At 38.9% G+C, this 25608-nt stretch overlaps 1 protein-coding gene across 1 annotated transcript in view; it reads right to left on the bottom strand.

The window, feature by feature from the left end:
• Positions 1 to 7942: 7942 nt before the first annotated feature.
• LOC136857145 (major facilitator superfamily domain-containing protein 6) overlaps positions 7943 to 25608 on the bottom strand; it is a 174242-nt gene continuing 156576 nt past the window's right edge. Inside the window, exons 7-10 of the mRNA XM_067135562.2 lie at positions 23718 to 23833; positions 19063 to 19308; positions 10477 to 10629; positions 7943 to 8207 (exon numbers count right to left, since the gene is read on the bottom strand). Coding sequence (XP_066991663.2) covers positions 8125 to 8207; positions 10477 to 10629; positions 19063 to 19308; positions 23718 to 23833 — 598 coding nt within the window. The 3' untranslated portion in view covers positions 7943 to 8124. The remainder of the gene's footprint in view (positions 8208 to 10476; positions 10630 to 19062; positions 19309 to 23717; positions 23834 to 25608) is intronic.

The following is a 25608-nucleotide window of genomic DNA, read 5'->3' as shown; positions in this document are numbered from 1 at the left end:
CATTTTTGTAACGCTACTCTTTTGTCGGAAATCACCCAGAACAAATCGAGCTGCTTTTCTTTGGATTTTTTCCAGTTCTTGAATCAGGTAATCCTGGTGAGGGTCCCATACACTGGAACCATACTCTAGTTGGGGTCTTACCAGAGACTTATATGCCCTCTCCTTTACATCCTTACTACAACCCCTAAACACCCTCATAACCATGTGCAGAGATCGGTACCCTTTATTTATACAATCCCATTTATGTGATTACCCCAGTGAAGATCTTTCCTTATATTAACACCTAGATACTTACAATGATCCCCAAAAGGAACTTTCACCCCATCAACGCAGTAATTAAAACTGAGAGGACTTTTCCTATTTGTGAAACTCACAACCTGACTTTTAACCCCGTTTATCAACATACCATTGCCTGCTGTCCATCTCACAACATTTTCGAGATCACGTTGCAGTTGCTCACAATCTTGTAACTTATTTATCACTCTATAGAGAATAACATCATCCGCAAAAAGCCTTACCTCCGATTCCACTCCTTTACTCATATCATTTATATATATAAGAAAACATAAAGGTCCGATAACACTGCCCTGAGGAACTCCCCTCTCAACTATTACAGGGTCAGACAAAACTTCACCTACTCTAACTCTCTGAGATCTTTCTAGAAATATAGCAACCCATTCAGTCACTCTTTTGTCTAGTCCAATTGCACTCATTTTTGCCAGTAGTCTCCCATGATCCACCCTATCAAATGCTTTAGACAGGTCAATCGCGATACAGTCCATTTGACCTCCAGAATCCAAGATATCTGCTATATCTTGCTCGAATCCTACAAGTTGAGCTTCAGTGGAATAATCTTTCCTAAAACCGAATTGCCTTCTATCGAACCAGTTATTAATTTCACAAACATGTCTAATATAATCAGAAAGAATGCCTTCCGAAAGCTTACATGCAATGCATGTCAAACTTACTGGCCTGTAATTTTCAGCTTTATGTCTATCACCCTTTCCTTTATACACAGGGGCTACTATAGCAACTCTCCATTCATCTGGTATAGCTCCTCCGACCAAACAATAATCAAATTAGTACTTCAGATATGGTACTATATCCCAACCCATTGTCTTTAGTATATCCCCAGAAATCTGATCAATTCCAGCTGCTTTTCTAGTTTTCAACTTTTGTATCTTATTGTAAATGTCATTGTTATCATATGTAAATTTTATTACTTCTTTGGCCTTAGTCTCCTCTTCTATCTCGACATTATCCTTGAAACGAACAATCTTTACATACTGCTGACTGAATACTTCTGCCTTTTGAAGATCCTCACATACACACTCCCCTTGTTCATTAATTATTCCTGGAATGTCCTTCTTGGAACCTGTTTCTGCCTTAAAATACCTATACATACCCTTCCATTTTTCACTAAAATTTGTATGACTGCCAATTATGCTTGCCATCATGTTATCCTTAGCTGCCTTCTTAAGATGGCCCCTATCATTCTCTCTCTTCTTCTGGTCAAATTTAGCGAAATTTATCACCTCTCACCAATTAGATTCAGTATCTCTTCATTCTTGATTCTATCCACCCATCTCACCTTCAGCATTCTTCTGTAACACCACATTTCAAAAGCTTCTATTCTCTTTCTTTCTGAGCAAGTTATCGTCCATGTTTCACTTCAATACAATGCCATGCTCCAGACAAGTCTTCAAAAACATCTTTCTAATTCCTACATCAATGTTCGAGGTGAACAAATTTCGTAAGTAGCCCTCCTTTCTTGTGCTAGTCTGCATTTTATGTCCTTACTTCTACCATCATTAGTTATTTTACTACCCAAGTAACAATATTCATCTACTTCCTTTCAGAATTCATTTCCTAATCTTAACAGACAATAATGCATGCAGCCATCATGTGGTTCTTGTTAATGACTTCCTTTGTGATCACAATATTGCTCAACTAGAGTGGCCGCCATGTTTACTGTACATGAACCCTATCAAACATGCCTGGAATAAATTAAAGAAGGCTGTTTATGTACGTCATGACCCACGACCACCACCCACTCTGCAATATCTACGCTGAATACCATTGAGGAGTGGGACAATTGGACCAACATTACCTTGATGAACTACTGTCCTGTATTCTATAACCCAAACTGAGAAAGCAAAACTGTATTGTTTTGCTGGGCAATAAATAACTGGTGATTTTTTAACATTGACATTTTTTCATTTTTTGCTTTCATGAAATAATTTATAGGTTCTCTCATCATATAATCATATATTCCTAACATTTTAACAGACGTGTGGTGGTTATAATGTCTTTTTCGCTTTATTTGTAAATAGTCAGGTACTCTTTGGATCGAGGTGTTTGGTGTGTTGTAGTTAAAATATTAATGTTCATCATAACTTCATTCACAGGAATGGATTATGCAGATGTAGTCATGTTAAGATGGAAATGGTAAATAGGAGGTATGGCCTCCACAAAGTCATTATATCTTTCTCCTTCAAATTGTTAATAGTGTGTCCATTGGGATAAAGTAAATCCAAATTCAAAATTACTTTCAACCAACATTCTGCAAAATTTATTTATCATGAGTAACATCACCAATAAAATCCCAGTTGGCAAAGGAGTTCGACAAGGTGACACAATCTCTCCAAAGCTGTTTACCCTTGCCTTGGAAGATGTATTCAAAACCCTTCATTGGGATAATAAAGGAATAAAAATCAACGGGGTATATTTGAACCACCTGCGTTTTGCCGATGACATTGTGCTCATAAGTGAAAATCTAGATGAGCTAGAAAGCATGATCCAAGAATTAAAAACTGCTTCTGCTAAGATTGGTTTGGAAATGAACATTAATAAAACGAAAATACTAAGCCCAGAGAGTCGACCACTTAAAATGGGAAACCAATATATAGAAGCTGTCGATGAGTACATCTATCTCGGACACAAGATAAAACTTGGAAAAAACAACCAACATGCAGAAATTCCTCGCAGAATAGGTATGAGTTGGACTGCATTCCGAAAACTAAGATTCATCCTCACTAACAAGGATGTTCCATTTAACCTGAAGACCAAGGTTTATAATACGTGCGTGCTGCCAGTTACAACTTACGGTCTGGAAACGATGACTCTGACGAAGGAAAGTGCTCGCAAGCTTCAGCAAACACAACGAGCCATGGAGCGACAGATGCTAGGGATCAGCCTTAGGGATAAGATCCGTTCAGAGGACATCAGGAGAAGAACTAATGTAACAGACATCCTAGAGATAGTAGCAAAACTAAAATGGCAATGGGTAGGACACGTAGCTCGACAAGACTACAACAGGTGGACCTCTAGGATTGTTCACTGGAGACCATGGGGACACAAGAGAGGCATTGGAAGACCCCTGAAGAGATGGCTCGACGACATAAAGCTGTTGGCTGGAACACGCTGGTTCCAAGTGGCTCAAGACCGAAGACGATGGAAGCACATGGAAGAGGCCTATATCCAGTAGTGGATTGAAATAGGCTAGAAAAGAAGAAGAAGAAGAAGAACATGTGGATGGTTTGGTTAGGGTTGCGCAGCTGTGAGCCGCATTTGAGAACTAGTGGTTTTGAATCCCACCGCCAGCAGCCCTGAATATTGTTTATCATGGTTACCATGGTTTCCTATTTTCATACCAGGCATATGCTGGGGCTGTACATTAATTAAGGCCATGGCCGCTACCTTCCCAACCCTAGCCCTGTCCTATCTTTCTGTCACTAAGAACCTTTGATGTGTTTGCGTGAAATATATACATAGGTACACAAGCTGTAGGCATGAAGTATGTTCAACCGCATTTCTATCCACGTCGAAAGACTAATATGGTGTCAGTATTGTCACATGCTTGATATCAAGCAGTGGGAGTGTTGCAAGTATTTGTATGTATGTATGTACTGTATGTTCAGTCCGTCAGCGATTCTGCTGGTGGGATCCTCAACAGCTCTGCCATCAGCTGTCATAGATGGCCTAGGCATCACTGAAGAGGCGTACTAGGGAAATGAGGAGTGAGGTAGTTTCCTGTTGCTTTCCTCACCGAGCTAGAAGTTGCTATTACATATCAGCCTGCCAAGCCCACTGAAATGCATGCACTAACCGACCCTATGAGCAATATTTTCACACCATTCATAGCAGCAGTGGCGGCCGGTCAGTACGTGCTACCGGGCTCCAGCATGTAGCTTGAAACTGTAAGGAATATTATTTATGTACAGTAAAATTATCCTGGTGCCTTTTCGTTTTGAGTACGATATGAATTTGTGTTTTGTGAAAATCAGGACGAGATCTGTCGAACACCTAGCGCCGTTCTCCCGGGGAACAAGGCTCGTGCTCATGTGAAGTGAGCCCTTGCCTGTAGCCTGGAGGAAGCAATACGCAGGCGCAGCCAAGCTCGCAACACTCCCCCTAGCCGGCGGAGTATACCATAAACTGGGATCAACTTTCACTGATCCCGTCTATAGTTACTTCCTCTCCCGCAAGGGGGTAGAAGTACTCGATGTCTCCTGCTACCTTGATGTTCACGGCCGACTGGATCCCTCGCTGCGACGCATCAAGTCGGCCGTGTGATGTTGAACGTGGTAAGCGAGTCTGCCACTAGAGAGTAGCATCGTCTGGGCTCGAAAGTAAAGCGTAAGCGGAGGCAGTCTATCTCACACATGCTTATTAAAATATCCATCTTCCTTTTGTGTCAAAAATAAGGAATTCGAAGGTGAGTCAAAGAATCTTTGAGTGACCCTAAATGTGATCCCGCATTACAATGTAATTTACTGTGGTGAAATGAAATAGCGTATGGCTTTTAGTGCCGGAAGTATCCGAGGACATGTTTGACTCGCCAGATGCAGGTCTTTTGATTTGACGCCCGTAGGCGACCTGTGAGTCGTGATGAGGATGAAATGATGATGAAGACAACACATACACCCAATGATGGTTAAAATTCCAGACCCAGCCAGGAATTGAACCCGGGATCCCTGTGACCAAAGGCCAGCGCGCTAACCATTTAGCCATGGAGCCGGACATTTACTCTGGTAATAGGGGAGGTCTCAATGAATCAGTTGGCAGCTCTTTCAGTTGCTTTGTGCGGTTTTTAAACTCGCGGTTATATTACTGGTGCGTGTTTTTTCTGTCATTGTGTTAGTGCTCAAGTTTATACGGAGATTTATCAAATTATTTATCCACTGCAGTGTATATAAAGTGAAATTAAATTAGTGTTCTTAGTGGGGATCTATATTCCCACGATTCTATTTGCACTGATGTAAGTTGCGCCATTAGGTTAGTAAAAACAATATTTCTCAAATTAATTATTTATCTCGTAGACAGTTGTCGAAGAATTCATCTGCTTCCAAATTAATGTTGTTTTTGTTTGTTCTGAGTTATAAATTGTGAGAAAAGTTGTATTGTTATTATTATTATTATTATTATTATTATTATTATTATTATTATTATTATTATTATTACCAAGTTTGAAGTATGCGTTGTTCATCATGGTAATATGCAGATTTAAAACAGCGTATTTAGCTTGTTTTTTGTAGCACGTAGGACGATTTTTTCACGAGCCGCCACTGCATAGCAGGGACTGGCTGCAGAAGGAATGGCATTACTAGTATCACTCATACCTCAGTCACTTTCGTTTTGTCAAAGGCAAGGATAAAGCTGAGACAGATCAATGAAAGTACCAAAATTGCTCTAGCCCATACCAAAAGACATAGTGCACTGTAAACACTAGGTCCCGCCAGCAAAGGCACTGCAAGTATTTGTTAAATAATAATTATTCCATTCTGTTCCAGGATGTACAGTAGATTGGGATACAGTAAAATACCCACTATTAGGCATTATTCAGCCTGCTGAAACAGAAGGATCTCATTACTCATAGTATTGTCGAGCTCCGTGGCTAAATGGTTAACATGCTGGCCTTTCGTCACTGGGGTCCTGGGTTCGATTCCCGGCAGGGTCAGGAATTTTAACCATCGTTGGTTAATTTCTTTGGCGTGGGGGCTGGGTGTATGTGTCGTTATCATCATAATTTTCATCCTCATCACGATGCGCAGGTTGCCTATGAGTGTCAAATCAAAAGACCGGCACCTGGCAAGCCAAAAATGTCCTCAGACACTCCCGGCACTAAAAGCCATATGCCATTTCACTTGAAGTGTTGATTCTTCTTCAGAGCAAAGAAGATACGGAGGGACATTCAAGCTCAGATATCTGTTAAGTCCGCTCACGAAATTTCAAAAATAGCATACACCTGCTGATGGTGAGTATTTTATTTTAATTCAGATCTGTGTATAATCTCTAGCAAGTATTTTGAATTCAAAGTACACAAGCTCCTTTAAAAGCATTTTCCAATTTAACAATGACCAATATTGCTGTAAAGTAAAGAACAAAACTAGCTAGTGGACCTACCTGAAGTTCATCGACAGTTTCTAGCGCATTTTCCCTTGGCGGTGCATGGTGAAGTGGCAAGAAGGGAAGCGGGGGGAGCTTATTGTGACAGACTGGATAGTGATGTACAACCACTTGTTTTATGGGCAAGGAGTGTACTTCTCACTGACAGGGACATCCACCTCAGCGTTCTGGATAAAAAGTGCCATTAGTTATAAACCCTCCATGGTCCTTAGATTCCCTTATGTTTACTGGCTCTTTAAGAGACTGATTAGGTCATAAAACGACCTCAACTCTTAGAGCATGGAATTTAATATAAAGACAAAGACATCTCCATACAGGCCATGAAGGCCCTTGGAGGAGTGGAAGGTAAAGGCTTCCACCATTGTTAACCGCGGCACATGATGGGGTAGGGTAGTTAGCTCTACACGTGGCTGCCTTTGCCCCCAGGAATTAACCTGGTACTCATTTTTGGTGTAGACTGAGTGAACCTCAGGGCCATATGCACCTCCGGAAGTGGAAATCTTGTTTCTTAAATTTTACGACTTCCTGACTGGGATTCAATCCCACGTCCTTCCGGGCGAACCGAGCACGCCTTTACCGCCTCGGTCGGGCAGCCCCTGGAATTTAATATACCAGTAGTAAATCTCATAACAGGTTGTTCGTGAGCTATTTACATGCTGCGACAGGCAATCGTGTTCATTCAAGCGTGCGTCGCAAGTTATGAGACAGGTTTATTGCAATAAAGCTATTTTGCAACATATTTAGTAGAAAGAAAATCAGCGTGTGGCCAATATACTGTATCTTGACCGGGTTACCCTGGTGTTAGTGATAAGGACATACAGTTTATTGGTGGGTTGCTGGGAACGGATACAACCTATGATTTTTAATTTGATAATAAATATGAAGGAAATGCTTTATAGCATCCACTTCTAAACAGTTCTGAAGTTCTGTAGGAGATAATCATTCCATTTGTACCAACCAGGGAAGAGGTGCTGCTACAGGGACACTATGGCTTCCACAACACTGGCAGTGGGTTCTACACAATGCTGGGGACTTAACGGAGGGACTGTAGATACTTTATAGTGGTACTTCTTTTGTTTTGGTTGTAATTAATAGTTTCCACTAATAAAGAAACAGCCGCCCAGCTCCATGGCTAAATGGTTAGCATGCTGGCCTTTGGTCACAGGGGTCCCGGGTTCGATTCCCGGCAGGGTCGGGAATTTTAACTATCAGTGGTTAATTTTGCTGGCACGGGGGCTGGATGTATGTGTCGTCTTCATCATAATTTCATCCTCATCACGACGCACAGGTTACCTAGGATGTCAGATCAAAAGACCTGCATCTGGCGAGCCGAACTTATCCTCGGACACTCCCGGCACTAAAAGCCATACGCCATTTCCATTTCAAGAAACAGCCGTCGTATGATAGAGTATGGTATCAGGCCGTGGAGTGATGTTAATATTCATATTGTTCAATTGTATTTTGTGTACTGACAAATAAGTATTAATACCCTCTTTGCATCAAGATAATTGGTGTGTTAATCAATCAAGAAACATATACAATAATTCATATATTCTGACATTTTTATTACAATATATAAAAACAAGTTAATTGCTTCTCTGGCTCAAGTCACAGTTCAATAAATCATTATGAAAATAAGGTTCATAATTGAAATAACAGTCTGTTCTGTGATGCTTGAAGACAATTCGCTGCAGTTTCAGCAGGCTGTGGTCAATATTACACTTTTTCAGGTGACACGCTGCCAGTTTGTGTCATCTGCGCTGCCTCCGCTGGAGATCGGTACTCAGCCTGAGCCTTGCCTAAATGAATATAGAACACTGAATCAAAAAAGGTTGGAAACAACAAAAATCAAACAGCATATGGCCCTCAGAAAACCACAAAAATAACAGAATAACTTCAATGTATTCAAATTGGCCCTAAGATCAAATTAATAACACTGGTCTACAGTATGAAACAAATTTTAATCACTACAGATAAATTCATCATGCTCATATAGGAATTATAAATTAAATGACTAAGCATAAAATTGATGAAAATTCACACATGTGGGTTCGAGTTTTTATAGTAAGAACTGTTAGTTATCTAAAATATAACACATAACAAACACCATTAGGTTTCTTTTCTCCTTTAGTGTGGTATGTTCCTAATTTTTACTCCCTGTATTCATGTTAGTATCCATCAGTTCCTACATTAGACTGAATATCTGTCAAGATGGCCCTTCAATGTGTGTTGAAACTTGCCCCCATGATGAAACAGAAATGACCTCATTGGGGGCTGAGAAGAAATGGATGTAAAAGAATTGGAGAGTGTCTATTTGAGGAGAGCACTATGTGAAGATATGGGGATTGTCTTTCTCTTTTGTATTTTTATGTTTGTCCTTGACTGCCATTTCTATCCCCCTTATGATCTGGCCAGGAATTGAGTCTCTGGGTAAGAGGCAGGCATGCTACCCCTACACTGCTGGGCTGGCAACTTGAAATACTACAAATGTCAAATCCTATGTAGTAAATACTATCTGGTTCATTGGCTGAATAGTCACTGTAACGGTCTTTGGTTCAGAGGGACCTAGGTTCAATTGCCAGCTAGAGTGCAGATTTTAACCATGTGTGATTAATTCCTCTAATTCAGGAGCTGGGTGTTTGAGTTCAGCTTAATAATACATAATTTATATACGAAACATCACACTACAAAACACCACAGAAATATGCAGTACCGAGCTCGATATAGCTGCAGTCGCTTAAGTGCGGCCAATATCCAGTAATCGGAAGATAGTGGGTTCGAGCCCCACTGTCGGCAGCCCTGAAGATGGTTTTCCGTGGTTTACCATTTTCACACCAGGCAAATGCCGGGGCTGTACCTTAATTAAGGCCATGGCTGCTTCCTTCCAATTCCTAGGCCTTTCCTCTCCCATCGTCGCCATAAGACATATCTGTGTCGGTGCGACGTAAAGCAAATAGCAATAGAAATATGCAGGAGCGAATACATTCCTCCACATAGGGTTCGCGTTAGGAAAGTCATCCGGCTGTAAAACTGGACTTAATCTACTTATAGTGCTGACCCCAAGTAGTTGGGGAAAGGCCCAGCAGAAGAAATTATCAGGCCACATTAATTTTAAAATGTTCACGTATTACAAAAAAATATCGTCACTGCGCCTGCAAAAACCACTATGTGAAATATTTTAGCTTGGAACTTCGGCTGGTAAGGTTCTGTCATCTAAGGTTCAATACTGTGTGAATATTGCCAAGGAATTGTCACTCTTCATGGTACATGCATTGCGGATCAGTATTTCTCCAAAAATATTATTATATAGCGTTTTTGCAAGTGCAACAATTATATAAATAACCACTTTTACATTTTAATCACTTTTCTTCTATTTGAATTTTAATATATTACTAGTGGTACGTTAACTCAATGATCAATTTGTCCTAAAGACTAGTACACACCTAGCGACAAAGTCATGGGACATTGTATGGGGACAGTTGCGAGACACTGTCCCTAGACTCTTGCGATACATTGTCCCGCGTCCACATCTATAGAGCCAGTTGCACCACAGGAATCGGCGCAAAATGGCGCAAGAAATTGATTTATGTGCTGTTAATGTTGTGAATCTTTTTCTCCATCTCGTGAATGGACATAGTGAACTTTTTAGCCAGAGACTCCATTGCTTCCCTCCTTTTGTCTCTGTTTTTAAACTCGGTAGACATAACATCCCAAAGACAAGGGAGGGTGTGTAAATCCTCAATGATTTTTAGAGTAGTTTCCATCGCAGAACAACAGAACATGAAACACTACACCAACACGTGGCGGCTATCTGCACACTGGCATCGGCGTGTCCCGGGACTTCCAGACTACATGTTGCGCAACATTTGTATCATGTATCCCATTTCAAATGGGAGACCTGCGACATGCAACTTTTGTATCGCGACAGTCCCAAACACGGAAAAAATTTCACAGGACACCCCTGGAACTTGTCGCGATACACGTGTTCCGCAACTTTGTCGCTTGGTGTGTACTAGCCTTAAGACGAACCATGGAGTTACCGTTAGAAATGTTAAAGGTGGCACTTGCCTGCAGGGATCATTGTCTTCTTGAGAAACAACTCGTACACGATTAGGTGAGCTATACTGCAGGTGAGAGCAGTGCCAGCAAACAGTTTGAATGCTGTCCTTCCTCCAACCCACTTATACAACACTCCTCCGACCATACTGCCCACAGCATAACCTGGAAAAAATAGCAGGTTTAGAAATTATTAGTAGGCCTATTATTACTACCACTAGCAGTAGTGGCGATTAAGGGGGGGCGAGGGGGGGCAGTTGCCCCCCTACTTTGTGGAGAAAACTTTGCATTTGTATTTCATTTTAGCTGGATGAAACAAGGAATTACAGGAATTATTAAAACAAGCAATTTTGTACAAGCCCTGTTGTTTTATCAGCTAACTAGCAAGATACCCGTGCTTCGCTACGGTACTATACTGAAATTTATAATTGAATGCTTATTGTTTTAGATATATAATCCGCCGAAATTCGCGATCTGACTCGTTTTCGGCGAGAATCCACCAAAATTCCCGATCTGACTCGTTTTCTATTAGATTTCGGCATGTTTCCTCCCATTTTTCAATCTTCCTTTCCAGCAATCGATTTCGTACTTCCCGGGCTAGGCTCAGGTATTCCTCCCGGTCAGTTGGGTCCCTAAATCTTTGCCATATTTTCCTATAATCATTTTTAATATGGATAAAATCCTTCAGGAGAACCGGCGTGGTGTCATATTGGTGCCTTGGCGGCACTAAACCCGCGGCCGGACTGCATTTTTAGTCATTACCAGTCCAGGAGCCGTTTCCAGCGCAGTCCGCACAACAGACGACGGTCCGGAACATTATTATTATTATTATTATTATTATTATTATTATTATTATTATTATTATTATTATTATGTGTTGCTGTAATGGCTGATGACAGGGAAAACCGGAGTATCCGGAGAAAAACCTGTCCCGCCTCCGTTTTGTCCAGCACGAATGACACATGTAGTGACCGGGATTTGAACCACGGAACCCAGCTGTGAGAGGCCGGCGCGCTGCCGCCTGAGCAACGGAGGATCCTTATAAGTACATTAAGAACAGTAAAATCAATAGGTTTCACCTCCTTCTACACCCCACCACCGTTAAGTTTATTTACCGCCACCCACTCCCCTCCCAAAAAAAATTAAAAGAAGGCTTGTTTCTTTATGTTTAAAGGAGATTCCAAACACCAATGTTCACGTCTATTACCTTCAGTTTTGAGATATAAGTATCCCCATAAAAATAATTTATTTTTTCACTTCATTTCACACTACTCCCCCACACCACCCCCCCCACCCCCATTAAGTGAATATTCCCGCAAAAAATACGTGTTTCTTTAATAGTAAAGGATCTTCTAAATACCGATTATCACGACTCTAACTTCTTCAGTTTTTGATTTATGTGTCCTCATGAAAGGAATTCAACTCCTTTACACTCCCGCCCTCCAAGATGGTTTCCTCCCAAAAACGCGTTTTTCTTTGTTTTTAAAGGAGATCTAAATACGAATTTTCACGTCTGTAACAGCTTTAGTTTGTATCAGATGTATGTATTCTCATACAATTAAGTCAATTAAATTTTCAATTATTTCACACACACACACACACACACACACACACACACACACACACACACACACACACACACACATACACACACACACTCACCCTCATTGGATTTTCCGAGAATACGTGTTTCTTTACTTTTAAAGCAGATTGCAAATATCAAATTTCACGTCTGTAATTCCTTCATTTTTGAGATATCAGTAGCGTAATTAAAAGAATTCAACACCATTTTCAGTCACATTTACCCCCCGCCCTCCACCCAAGTGGCATTTCCGAAAACTAAAAATACACGTTTCTTTATGTTTAATAGAGATAAAAATACCATTTTTCTCTTCTGTAACATGCTAAGTTTTTTTAGATATACTGTAAAAATTCTCATTTTAAAATTTCTCCCCTTTTGAGTTCCCCTTAAGTGGAGTTTCCAAAAACAAATCACCTATGTTTCTTTACATTTACAGGAGATTCCAAACACCCACTTTTTACGTCTGTAACATTTTACGTTTCCAAGATATTCTGTAGATATAGTCTTTCAAAAAATTCACCCCAATTTGTCACTCCTGTTTAACCGCCATTAATTGGATTTTCCAAAAACTAAAAAATACGTGTTTCTTTATTTATAAAGGAGATCCCATATACAAATTTTCAGTTCTGTAATATCGTTCGTTTCTGAGATATAGGTATCCTCATTAAAGTCATTCAACCCATTTTTCACCCTTTTACACCCCACCTATTGCGATTTACAGCAAACAAAAAAATACGTGTTCCTTTATTTCTAGAGGAGATTCTAACTACCAATTTTTACATCTGTAAATTTTAAAGTTCTAAGATGTAGACACACTCATTTTAAAAAATTCACCCCCCCCTCCTTTTCATCCTCCAATATTTGGAATTTTCAAAAAAGGAAAAAATACGTGTTTCTTTACTTTTAAAGTAGATTCCAAATACCAATTTTCAGGTCTGTAATATCTTCAGGTTCTGAAATATAAGTAGCCTCATTTAAGACATTCAACCCATTATTCACCCTTATACACCCTACCTATTGGGATTTTCCGGAAACAAAAGAATACGTGTTTCTTTATTTTTGAAAGAGATTCTAAATACCAATTTTTACATCTATAACCTTTAAAAGTTTTGAGATATAGATACTCATTTTAAAATATTACCCCCTTTTCACCCCCCTCTTAATTGGATTTTCCAGAAACAAAAAATACGTGTTTCTCTATTTTTAAAGGAGATCCCAAACACCAATTTTCAGATCTGTAATATATTCAGGTTCTGAAATATAAGTAGACTCATGAAAGGCGTAGGACAAATTTTTCAGACTTTTCCACCCTTCCTATTAGGATTTTCCGAAAAAAAATATACATGTTTCTTTATTTTTAAAGGAGATTCTAAATACTAATTTTCACATCTATAACCTTTAAAAGTTTTGAGATATAGATACTCATTTTAAAATATTACCCCCTTTTCACCCCCCTCTTAATTGGATTTTCCAGAAACAAAAAATACGTGTTTCTCTATTTTTAAAGGAGATCCCAAACACCAATTTTCAGGTCAGTAATATCTTCAGTTTCTGAGATATAAGTAGCCTCATTAAAGGCATTTAACCCTTTTTTCACCCCTTTTCACTCCTCCTATTGCGATTTTCCGAAAACGAAAAAATACGTGTTTCTTTATTTTTAATGAAGATTCTAAATGCCAATTTTTACATCTGCAAACTTTAAAAGTTTGGAGATATAGATTCACTCATTTTAAAAATTCACCCCCTTTTCACCCTCCCATTTATTGGATTTTCCAAAAACAAAAAAATACGTGTTTCTTTATTTTTAAAAGAGATCAAAAGTACCAATTTTCAGGTCTGTAATATATTCAGTTTCTGAGATATAAGTACCGGTATCCTGATTAAAGGCATTCAACCCATTTTTCCCCATTTTCACCCTTTTCACCCCTCCTATTGGAATTTTCTGAAAACAAAAAAATACGTGTTTCCTTATTTTTAAAGAAGATTCTAAATACCAATTTTTACATCTGTAAACCTTTAAAGTTTTGAGATATAGATACACTCATTTTAAAATTTCACCCCCCTTTTCACCCCCTTAGAGAAGGAATATCCAAAAATCCTCTCTTAGCGAGCACCTACATCTTAATATGAATATATCCCCAAAATTTCATTTCTTTATGTCCACTAGTTTTGGCTCGGCGATGATGAATCAGTCAGTCAGTCAGGACAAGTTATTTTATATATATATAGATTATTTGCTTTAATTAATTAATAACAAAATTATTAGCAGAAATACGCAACAAAGTCGTTCACACGGTTAACCGATTTGTATAACGCCAGTGGAGACTTTTTATGTGCTGTGAGGAAGGGTACGCGCGTATTCGTTAGTCTGGCAGTCTCTTTAGGGTCTGTTAGTTTTTTTAGTTTTTTTAGTTTTTAGTCAAGTACTAAATGGTTTTTAATTGTATAATTCAGCCTACGTCTATTTAATTGTAATACATGTGTAATATTGTTCCTCTCGTGAAAGTTTTATTGTATAGTATTGAATCAAAATCTCAAATAAATATTATCAATACAGTTAAGTTGTTAGGCTGAGAATCCCTCACTGTCGAAATTCCATTTAGTAGCTTTCTTTTCTAGTTTTAATGAAAACGTATATACCCCCCCCCCCCCCCCACGCTATATCCCACAAACAAGGGTACTTTGTTGTCTTTACAATTTTTTGCCCCCCTACTTCTATTTCCCAATTGCCGCTACTGACCACTAGTACAAGAATGCTTAAAAAAATAATGGAACTTTAAAGTTCTAATTATCCTAATTACAAAACCTATAACACTGCAACATACATTTAATAAACGAAACACACACCACTAAACAAGGAATGATATGTTTTGTTCTTGAAAGAACATCATCAGATGCTATCAAATCTTTTGCACTCACACCCGTTTAAAATCAGACATGCCCTAATGACCTCACGAATGTAAGGCCGTCTCTGTAAAATATGCAAATACATGTGTGTTAATGTTTCTAGATGTAGTTTAATAATGTCAATTATTTAAGAAGATGGTTCAACCAACCAACCAACCAACCAACCAACCAACCAACCAATTTATTTATTAGTTGTAGTACCCGGCATTGCCTGGATAGTTTCTGAATATTTACCTTCAAGATTTCCATTACCAGTTAGTTATGTGTGATGTGAATTTTTGTAGAATTCCTTTTTGACTTGCAGATTGATATGTTACGATCTATTATGTAGTTTTAGAATTGTTTAGATGGGTTTGATTTCAAGTTTTAGATTATTTAATTTTCGAGTAAAACTTCGTCCTTATGGAAACTTGAATCCACTGGGAAGTATTTGATCCTGACAAAAATTAATAAGTGATAACTATATGTATTTTGCCGTCGCACTATAGATACTGTGTACAGGATTTCAACTGTCGATGAGACTCTCCCCTTCTTGCCCCCCACCCCTAAGAGATAAAAAATATGGATCGTCACCATTCATCTCAGTGACCCAGAAAACTGTAGATTTGACACTGTTTTCGATTATTTTTATATCTCACTCCCTCCTCACCCAAATGGGGCTGAACATGAACTTTAAAAAATTCGGAGTGTCACTATTCATTTCAGCGACCACGAAAACTATGGATTCGATAATATTCTAGATTATTTTATACCACCCCCCTCGCCCCCTGCCCATACCCGCCCAAAGGAGTTCTATGAATGCCTTACACAACAGTATATTTTTTCCAAGTATTAAGTCTTTTTTGAACCAATTTTGGTTGGCAGCTATGCCCAAATGTACATACATAATCTTGCTGCTCTAGAATCCTGGTTTACCGGGCGAGTTGGCCGTGCGCGTAGAGGCGCGCGGCTGTGAGCTTGCATCCGGGAGATAGTAGGTTCGAATCCCACTATCGGCAGCCCTGAAAATGGTTTTCCGTGGTTTCGCATTTTCACACCAGGCAAATGCTGGGGCTGTACCTTAATTAAGGCCACGTCCGCTTCCTTCCAACTCCTAGGCCTTTCCTCTCCCATCGTCGCCATAAGACCTATCTGTGTCAGTGCGACGTAAAACCCCTAGCAAAAAAGAATCCTGGTTTGTCGCCATAAGACGTATCTATGTCGGTGTGACGTAAAGCAACTAGCAAAAAGAATTTTTTTTAAAAGCGGTTTTTTCTTTTATCCGATTCCTAGAGCAGGGGTAGTGTGGTGCCAATATCTCCATAACGATTGGTTTTAGAGCCTTAAAACATGGTTTTTGGGCCCTAGGGCTTACCGAGTTTTGTTCTTTGCATCAAGAGGATTAAATTGAGCTTTATCTCGTCCTTATATGACAAATTTGATATTTTGCCTATATTAGCCTATTATTTTATCTCTCTCCCCCCCCCCACCCCCCCGTGCCTCCCACCTTGAATTGTTTTGAAAATAAAATAAAGCCCATGTTACTCACTGGCAATGTAGCTTTCTATAGGTGAAGAAATTTTTAAAATCGGTTCAGTAGTTTTTGAGTCTATTCGTTACAAACAAACATACAAATTTTTCCTCTTTATAATATTAGTATAGATTAATTAATTTTCCACTCACACCTGTTTAAAATCAGACATGCCCTAATGACCTCATAAATGTAAAGCCCTCTCTGTAAAATATGTAAATATGTGTATGTAAATTAATTAATTAATTTTTGTTTATTTATTTATTTTTGTTGTGTTGTGTTGTGGTGTTGTGTTGTGTTGTAAATATGCATATATAAAGGTCTCTAGATTTAGTTTGAACTTGGTTATTATTTTAGGAAATTAATGTTATTTAAGGTGTATTTGTTGTATATTATGTTTTATTGAATCATCTTTAATTGGGCAATTAACCTGTTGATGATAAATAAATCTATCTATCTATTCTTGCTGTACTGGCAATAAGAGTAACAGTAGTAGACTTATGCAATACCCAGGCATTATTCTAACCAAAAACATTTTGAAATGAGTGTGTATTCTCGACTTTTTCAATCACACTGCCCTATTCATTGTCACGGTTAATTTACAATTTTGTTTATTGATAGGTTATGGAGAAGAAAGGATCAGGATGAAGGAAGATATTTATTGTACTCCAGAAAAGAGAAACTACCATACTATTTGGATGGCCAGATGTGAAAAAAGGTCTGTTTTATTACTATGTAATATTTTTCACCGATGAACAAAGTATTCAGAACAGTTTTGACCAACTGTTTCATTCAGGTCAGTTCATGAAATGGAAGTCTGGCCATTGACTGCGGTGTGACAGTATATCTAATGTCTGATGTAGAACAAGCACCGACTTGCTGGAGGAAGCAGGCAGGCCATGTAAACAAAGGAGTGGATAGGGAACAAGTGCTTGTACTGTACATTTCACTATAGAGATTTACTTCTTTGCCTGTGGTCCTACGTCAACTTAAAGATATCATATTATGTAAGAAGATCATAACCATAATATTTTTATTGCCGTCTTGAAAGCAACATTTCTTAACGACTCGATTTACAGAAAGACTAGTTCAAAAGTGGGAGAAAATAATGTACATGACATTCAGTTTATTATTCATTTAGTATGTTTTTAATTTGTGTTCATTTTTAAGGTGACATAATAATGCACAAACCAGATAACCTGCACACAAAGAATCAGGAGTGTCTGTTCTTTTAAGTATTTGAAGAGAATGAAATTAGAAATATTTCTTATTCTTCAAATATGAGATCAAGTGAACTGTAGCCATACTATGAATGAATGAATTAATGAATTAATTAATTTTGGTAGGTTTTGGTCAACTTTGTAAGCAGAGGTAGCATAATTATGATTTGCTATGTACACTTTTATGCCTTTGCTAGCAGGACCTAGTGTTTACAGTGCACTATGTCTTCTGGTATAGGCTAGAGCAATTTTGTTACTTTCATAGATCTGTCTCTGTCTTATCCTTGGCTTTGACAATATGAAAGTGACTGAGGTATGAGCGATGCTAGTAATGTCATTCCTTATGCAGCCAGTCCCTGCTATGAATGGTGTGAAAATGTTGCTCATAGGGTCGGTTGGTGTATGCATTTCAGTGGGCTTGGCAGACTGATATGTAATAACAACTCTGGCTTGGTGAGGAAAGCAACAGGAAACTACCTCACTCCTCATTTCCCTAGTACGCCTCTTCAGTGATGCCTAGGCCATCTATGACAGCTGATGGCAGAGCTGTTGAGGATCCCACCAGCGGAATCGCTGACGGACTGAACATACATGTACACTTTTGTCACATCACTGCAAGTGTTCTTTTGGGACTGCAAAATGCATTCAAGATAGAGACAAATATTTAAAGCACCTCACTACTTTACAATTGCCTCTATTTCTTTTCCTGTGTGATGCCCACAGAGGCCTAGTCCAGGTCTTTCTAGCAGACCCCCTATAGGCAACCTGCGCATGTGTGAGGATGGGTTTCTACCTAAGATGAATTCTAATGATGAAGACAGCACAAACACTGAGCCAGAGGAAGTAAATAATGAGAGTAAAAATCTCCAACCCACCCAGGAATCAAACCTGTGACCCCTTGAATGAAAGGCTAGATTGTTAACCATTTAGCCATGGAGCCAGATTTCTCTTCGTTTATACCAAATGTTTAAAGTTAACATGTAGGTATGAAGTAAATATTTTTCAGACTTTTCAGAGGTTGACTTACTACTTTTCTCAATTTGTTTCACTCTGTTGGTTGGAGGTATTGCATAAATGAATGCCAAAGCAGTACTCTTCTCCCTCCTATACCTCATTTCCCTGCAAAGCCAGTGCCCACAAACATCATGCATATAATACCTACATAATTGGAAAAGTCTGGATTCAGAGTAATATTCCTAGAGTTGAACAGTCGAACAGGGACCATCCCAAGGGAGAAGATCTACAGAAAACTCACCATCAAGGTGGGGATTAAAAGTCACTGAAGAGGGGATCACATGATTTACAAAGATATTATAACAACTAAGAATGTACAAATCTGTATCACACTTTCTGCAATTATAATATTGATTTATTCTTACCGAAACCATCATCCATGCCAGCAACAATTCCCTGCATGGTAGCTGAAGTGCCAGGAGGTGAAACAGCACTTGCATAAGCTACGATGGTGGTGTAGCACATGGCATACGAAGGCCCCTGCATAAAAAGTTCGATTGGCAGGACCCACCATGGAGATGTGATGAAGGACACTAGTCCTAGGCGTAATGCATAGGCCAGGAAGCACAGGGTCAGAGAATGGCCATATCCTATCAAACGCAGGATCTTACCTAAAACAGTAACCAACAACAGGTGTTAGTGAAAACATAAGCAGTTTGCCACAGGAACCTGGATTGTCCTCATTGACAGAAATGTAAATAGAACAGTATAAAATGATAGGCAGAGTATATAGAACATATTTCGCTTGTTGTTGGGTGCATTCTTCTTCTTCCCTGGCCATATGTATGCCTGCAGTGTGGGCAATCCCAAGCATCCCTGTGTCAACTCTTCTGATCTGAAGAGAGTTTTTCAGATGTGTTGTATCCTTGTGGTCAGTTTAGTTTGACAGGAGATTTACAGCCAAGCTTAACCTCCTCTTTGATTCCAAAGGAGCTCCAAGAAACCACCCAACCCTGCACTTGGGCCCTCCATATTTTTAACCGCTACAGAGAGAAAATAAGAAATAAATTGACAAGAGGACCTTTTCTATATAATATATCAAGTAAATAATATTACATCAGTTTTGGGACTAGTTTCAGCACTTAGTGACCATCTTCAGCCAAATAAAAATTAAGCAGATTATGTGATAACTGAAACATATGTATACCAGACAAAGACAGTATTGCAGGAATAATTATAACATTAAAATATATATAATAACAAAAATTATGGTTATGACCTTCTTGCATAACATGATGTCTTTAAGGTGACTTAGGACCTCAGGTAAAGAAATAAGAAAGTACAGTACAAGCACTTGTTCCCTATCCACTCCTTTGTTTACATGGCCTGCCTGCTTCCTCCAGCAAGTCAGTGCTTGTTCTACATCAGACCTTAGATATACTGTACATTTCAATGTAGAGATTTACTTCTTTGTCTGAGGTCCTAAGTCAACTTAAAGATATCATATTATGGCAAGAAGATCGTAACCATAATTTTTGTTATTATATATATTTTAATGTTATAATTATTCCTGCAATATTGTCTTTGTTTGGCATACGTATGTTTTAGTTATCACATAATCTGTTTAATTGTCCGGTTCCACGGCTAAGTAGTTAGCGTGTTGGCCTTTGGTCACAGGGGTCCCGGGTCTGATTCCCGTCGGGATCAGGAATATTTAACCATAATTGGTTAATTCCCCAGGTCTTTTGATTTGACGCCTGTAGGCGACCTGCATGTCATGATGAGGATGAAATTATGATAAAGATGAGACATACACCCAGCCCTCGTGGCAGCGAAATTAACCAATGATGGTTAAAATTTCCGACCCTGCCGGGAATCGAACCCGGGACTCCTACGACCAAAGGTCAGCATGCTAACCATTTAGCCCTAGAGCTGGATAATGTCTTGGAAATGTGTGGCAATCAACTATGAGCCCGCTGTCACGCTAGGGTGAAACGCTGGCAGTTTCAAGATTTAAAATATATTTCAAATGACCTTTCTTATTTGTAGGTTTCCACTATCCGCCATCTGGGGGCACACCCTCAAGGGGTTACAGGTTCCTCAAATGGCCGTTCTTTCACTGGTAGGCCAGAGTGATATTCGGGAGTGCTGCCACTGCAGGTAAATATACGGCTGGTTTGGGGGGAGGGGAATAGAAGAACAAGTAACATGTTCTTATATGTATGTTTTGTTCAATATCAAGTGTTTGATTAGCTTCAGAGCAGTGTTTCAGCAGTCACAGATGTGGACTAGCATTCTTCAGATTAGATTACATTTATTTTGCCTGGTAAGATTAAAGCCACCTCTCTTCCATCTAACCAGAATATACAAGATTTCACATACAACATCTACAAATACAAAATTTAAAGAAATACAAATGAAACATCATACAACTACAGTAAAACCTTGGATTGTGAGCAACTTGGTCTGCAAGTGTTTTGCAAGACGAGTGAAAATTTTTAATGATTCTAACGAGCGAGGTTTTGTCTGCTGAGCATCACGTAACCATAACTGAGTCAATTGTTTGCCCCTTCCCTTTCCTTCACAATGTAGGATTTTGGGTAATTATCTGCCATGCTCAAATTTAGTTAGCGTGCCTTGCTGCTGTAGTCAACATCAATACAAGAATATACACTGGCGGAAAAAAATATTCAAACACCAGAAAGGGATTGTGCTAGATTAACGAACATTGGTAGGCATGTTTATACACCTGAAAGATGACGCTGATTCAAATTTCCTGCAAATCGCATTAGCATGGCGCTAGTAGCAGCCCCATGACGTTGCACATCCGGTATGCTTTAAATATGGGCTGTACTGTGCGAGCATTATTTACCTGTGAGATTGGGCGGAGTGACTGTGAGTGGGTCAAGAATGCCTTTACGACGATGAAGAGGCCAGTATCAACAGCTCACTGCGATTGAACGAGGCCATATAATAAGGCTACATGAAGGTGGATTTTCCTTCCGCACTATTGCAGAATGACTTGGCAGGAATGTCTCTGCTGTGCATACGTGATCATGAGAAGGTACGCTCACAAGAAGACCAGGCTTCGGACATCCCAATGGCACCACCAAGATGGAGGACCACCGTATTCGGAGTATGGCTGTGGCACAGCAGACTGCGTCTGCAGCAGCAATTCGAGCAGCAGTTGGCATCACAGCAACGCAACAAACTGTTCGAAATCAGTTACTTGAAGGACAGCTCCGAGCCAGATACCCTGCAACGTGCATTTTACTTACCTCAAACCACCGCCGTCTGCGACTTCAGTGGTGTCAAGCAAGAGCTCATTGGAGGATGGAGTGGAGGTCCGTTGTGCTTTCTGATGAAAGTTAGTGCTGCCTTGGCGCCAGTGATGGCCGTGTGTTAGTTAGAAGGAAGCCACGTGAGCACCTGCATTCTACCTGTCTGCGGCGGTGACACACTGGACCTAGACCGGGAGTTCTGGTCTGGGGAGAAATTTCCTGTGAGAGCAGGAGCACTCTTGTAGTTATTCCATGCACCCTGACTGCAGATGTGTACGTCCGTCCGGTGATTCGACCTGTTGTGCTGCCATTCATGAACAGCATTCCCGGGAAGTGGGGGGAGTGTTTTCCAACTGGATAATGCACGCCCCCATGCCGCCGTTGTAACCCAATGTGCTCTACAGATTATCGACACATTGCCTTGGCCTGCTTGATCTTCCGATCTGTCCCCAATCGCGCAAGTACGAGACATCATTGGACAACAACCACAACCGGCATTAACCATCACTGTATTGACCGACCAAGTGCAGCAAGCATGGAATTCCATCCCACAAGCTGACATCTGGCACCTGTACGACACTCCGCATGCATGTTTGCATGCCTGCATTCAACAGTCAGGTGATTTCACCGGTAATTAATGGACTTGCATGGCACATTTGCAATGGCTTTTCTCGTGCGGATATTAACCGGTAGTCTTGTACCTTTAATCAATTATATATGTTACCTTGACAAATATACTGCCAAACTTTCCATATTCTACATTCTGTATTTCATGGTGTTTGGATATTTTTTTTCTGCCAGTATACATACTGTGCTGTATACTATTACACTGTAACCACAATGCATTTCCTATTTTTATGTCCAAGTGTAGACTGTTATTTAGTAATTTTATTATAGCAATGGGCACAGTGAAAAAAATGTTGGCGAGTAAGGCAGTAAGAGGAAGGAGATTATTATAGTGAAAGTTAAGAAAGAAACTATTGAGAAGTAGCCTACAAACAATACCATACCATGAAATTTTACACAAAGCCGACATCAACTCTTTGCACAACATTGAAGAAGAAAGAGTAAGTAAATTGCCTGGGTGAGCTAAAAGTCATGAGAGCATCAAAGCAACGGCCCCGTGTTCTAGAATATGTAGTTATGTTGCTTCTTGTGTGGATGATTTTATATCAATACATATTTTTGGGTTGTAGAATGAATCATCTGTGATTTAGTGGGTACTTATGGGGAAAACACTTTTATATACGAGTGTTTTGGATTACAAGCATACTGACACATTGAATTGTGCTCACAATCCAAGGCTTTACTCTACTAACAATTATTATTATTATTATTATTATTATTATTATTATTATTATTATTATTATTATTATTATTATTATTATTATTATTATTATTATTATTATTATTATTATTATTATTATTATTATTATTATTATTATTATTATTATTATTATTATTATTATTATTATTATTATTATTATTATTATTATTATTATTATTATTATTATTATTATTATTATTATTATTATTATTATTATTATTATTATTATTATTATTATTATTATTATTATTATTATTATTATTATTATTATTATTATTATTATTATTATTATTATTATTATTATTATTATTATTATTATTATTATTATTATTATTATTATTATTATTCAGTGTTAACATCGTTTGCTAGAGAAGTGAAATCGGAGAATTCACTAAAACCATTACCGTCATTATGAAATGGATACCAACATTGAAGGACAAAAGTGAAGAAAATGTTACAAGATCAAATTCACCTGACAGCATGAAGAAAATGACCTCTCCAACTAAGGTCTCTGCCGCTATCACAAGTCCTTCCAGTAATTTCATCTTCATCATGTCACCAGTGGAAGATGCTAAGTCCTCTAGATACCTGTAGCAGACCTAACCTTGAAGTCACAACAGTTAACAAAAATATTCCTTTATTACATATTTCATACAAAATTTATTAACTATTTACTTTGAAGGTCTTGCAATGTAAAGTCACCAAATTTAATACTAACCTATGCATCAGAGACTTGGACTGTGAAAGGAAGAGATATTATCAGAGTAGGGCCTACAGGTGAGTGAAATGTAATTCTTGAGGATTAGAACAGGAGTTCGAAGAAGAGACAGTGAGTAATGACACGGTGAGGGAAGTATGGAATGAGGAGCTCTTGCAAGAGATAACAGAGAAATGTTAACTAAGATGGTATGGGCATGTCAAACAAATGGAGGACTCAGACTGAGGTAATAAAGGACAGTATTGAGAAAAGAAGGCAAGACTGAAAGAGTCTCGACGGAAAGATGGTGGAATGGATGGGAAATGATGGAGAGACATATTTACAACAGACCCGAGAAGTGGCTGGAAAATGTGAGTGATGATGATGATTGTGATGATGGTGATAGGGGATCAACATTAAAATGAAACATTCAGGCTCTTTAGGCTTTTTAAATCATGGAATTACTAGTGTTTTGCCCCAGTGTGGCAGTGGGCTCATCTGTACATGTCTCTCCTTAGTGCACGGTCACCACATTGTCCTACAAACAAGGCTTGCAGTGGTCTCTCAATGGTGCACTAGCTGCCAGCATCGTAGAAAGGTGCAGCAATCCAACTAATGAGCCCACTGCCACACCAGACCAAAACGCTGGTAACTGGACGACTGAAAAAACCTAAAGAGCCTGAATGTTTTAATGATCACATTGGCTGGATTGAGTGGCTCAGACTGTTGAGGCACTGGCCTTCTGACTCCATCCTGGCTCAGTCCGGTGGTATTTGAAGGCGCTCAAATACATCAGCCTCATGTTGGTAGATTTACTGGAATGTAAAAGAACTCCTGCAGGACAAAATTCTGGCACCTCGGTGTCTCCGAAAACCATAAAAGTAGTTAGTGGGATGTAAAAAATTAACATTATTATTTAAAAAATAATCACATTCGATGAAATTAAATTATGGTTTACTGAGCAAATTGCCATGTGTTTTGGGTCATGTAGCTGTGATCTTACATTCGGGAGATTATGGGTTCGAACTCCACTGTTGGCAGCCCTGAAGATGGCTTTCCGTGATTTCCCATTTTCACTCCAGGAAAATGGTGGGGCTGTATCTTAATTAAGGCCATGGTCACTTCCTACTCACTCCTAGCCCTTTCTTATCCCATCGTCGCCATAAGACCTATCTGTGTCTGTGCAACGTTAAGCAAATTGTAATTTTTTTTTTTTTTTAAATGACAATAATAAATGAATTATGGTTTCCTTCTGGGAACTTAAATTTTTGAAATATTGAATTGGTTAATGATCTAACAGACTTAGTGTGCTATAAACTAAGAAGACATGGCCATTTGAAACTGTATTTTGCAAAGTAAACTTATGTTCTCCTATACATCCTAATATTTTTTACAGCAGACCAGAAGGATTTCTTCACAACTTTACTTGTAAGAATATGCAGGAATCTAACAAGAGAGTACATGCAACCAACAGAGGAAGAAGTAGAAACATACATTGCTATGACAAATGTGAAACTGACAGTTAAAGAAATGAAACTGAGGAAAACTGATGGGATGCTAGAAACTGCAATCAAAATCATAATGAGCAGCTAGATCTTTGAGATGGCAATGAGTATTCAGAGCACTCAAGACCATATGGAAAGATAAGTAGCTTTCGAACGATTGG

Source organism: Anabrus simplex, chromosome 1, assembly GCF_040414725.1.
Source record: "Anabrus simplex isolate iqAnaSimp1 chromosome 1, ASM4041472v1, whole genome shotgun sequence".
Taxonomy (NCBI): domain Eukaryota; kingdom Metazoa; phylum Arthropoda; class Insecta; order Orthoptera; family Tettigoniidae; genus Anabrus; species Anabrus simplex.
This window is presented reverse-complemented; position numbering and strand designations above follow the sequence as displayed.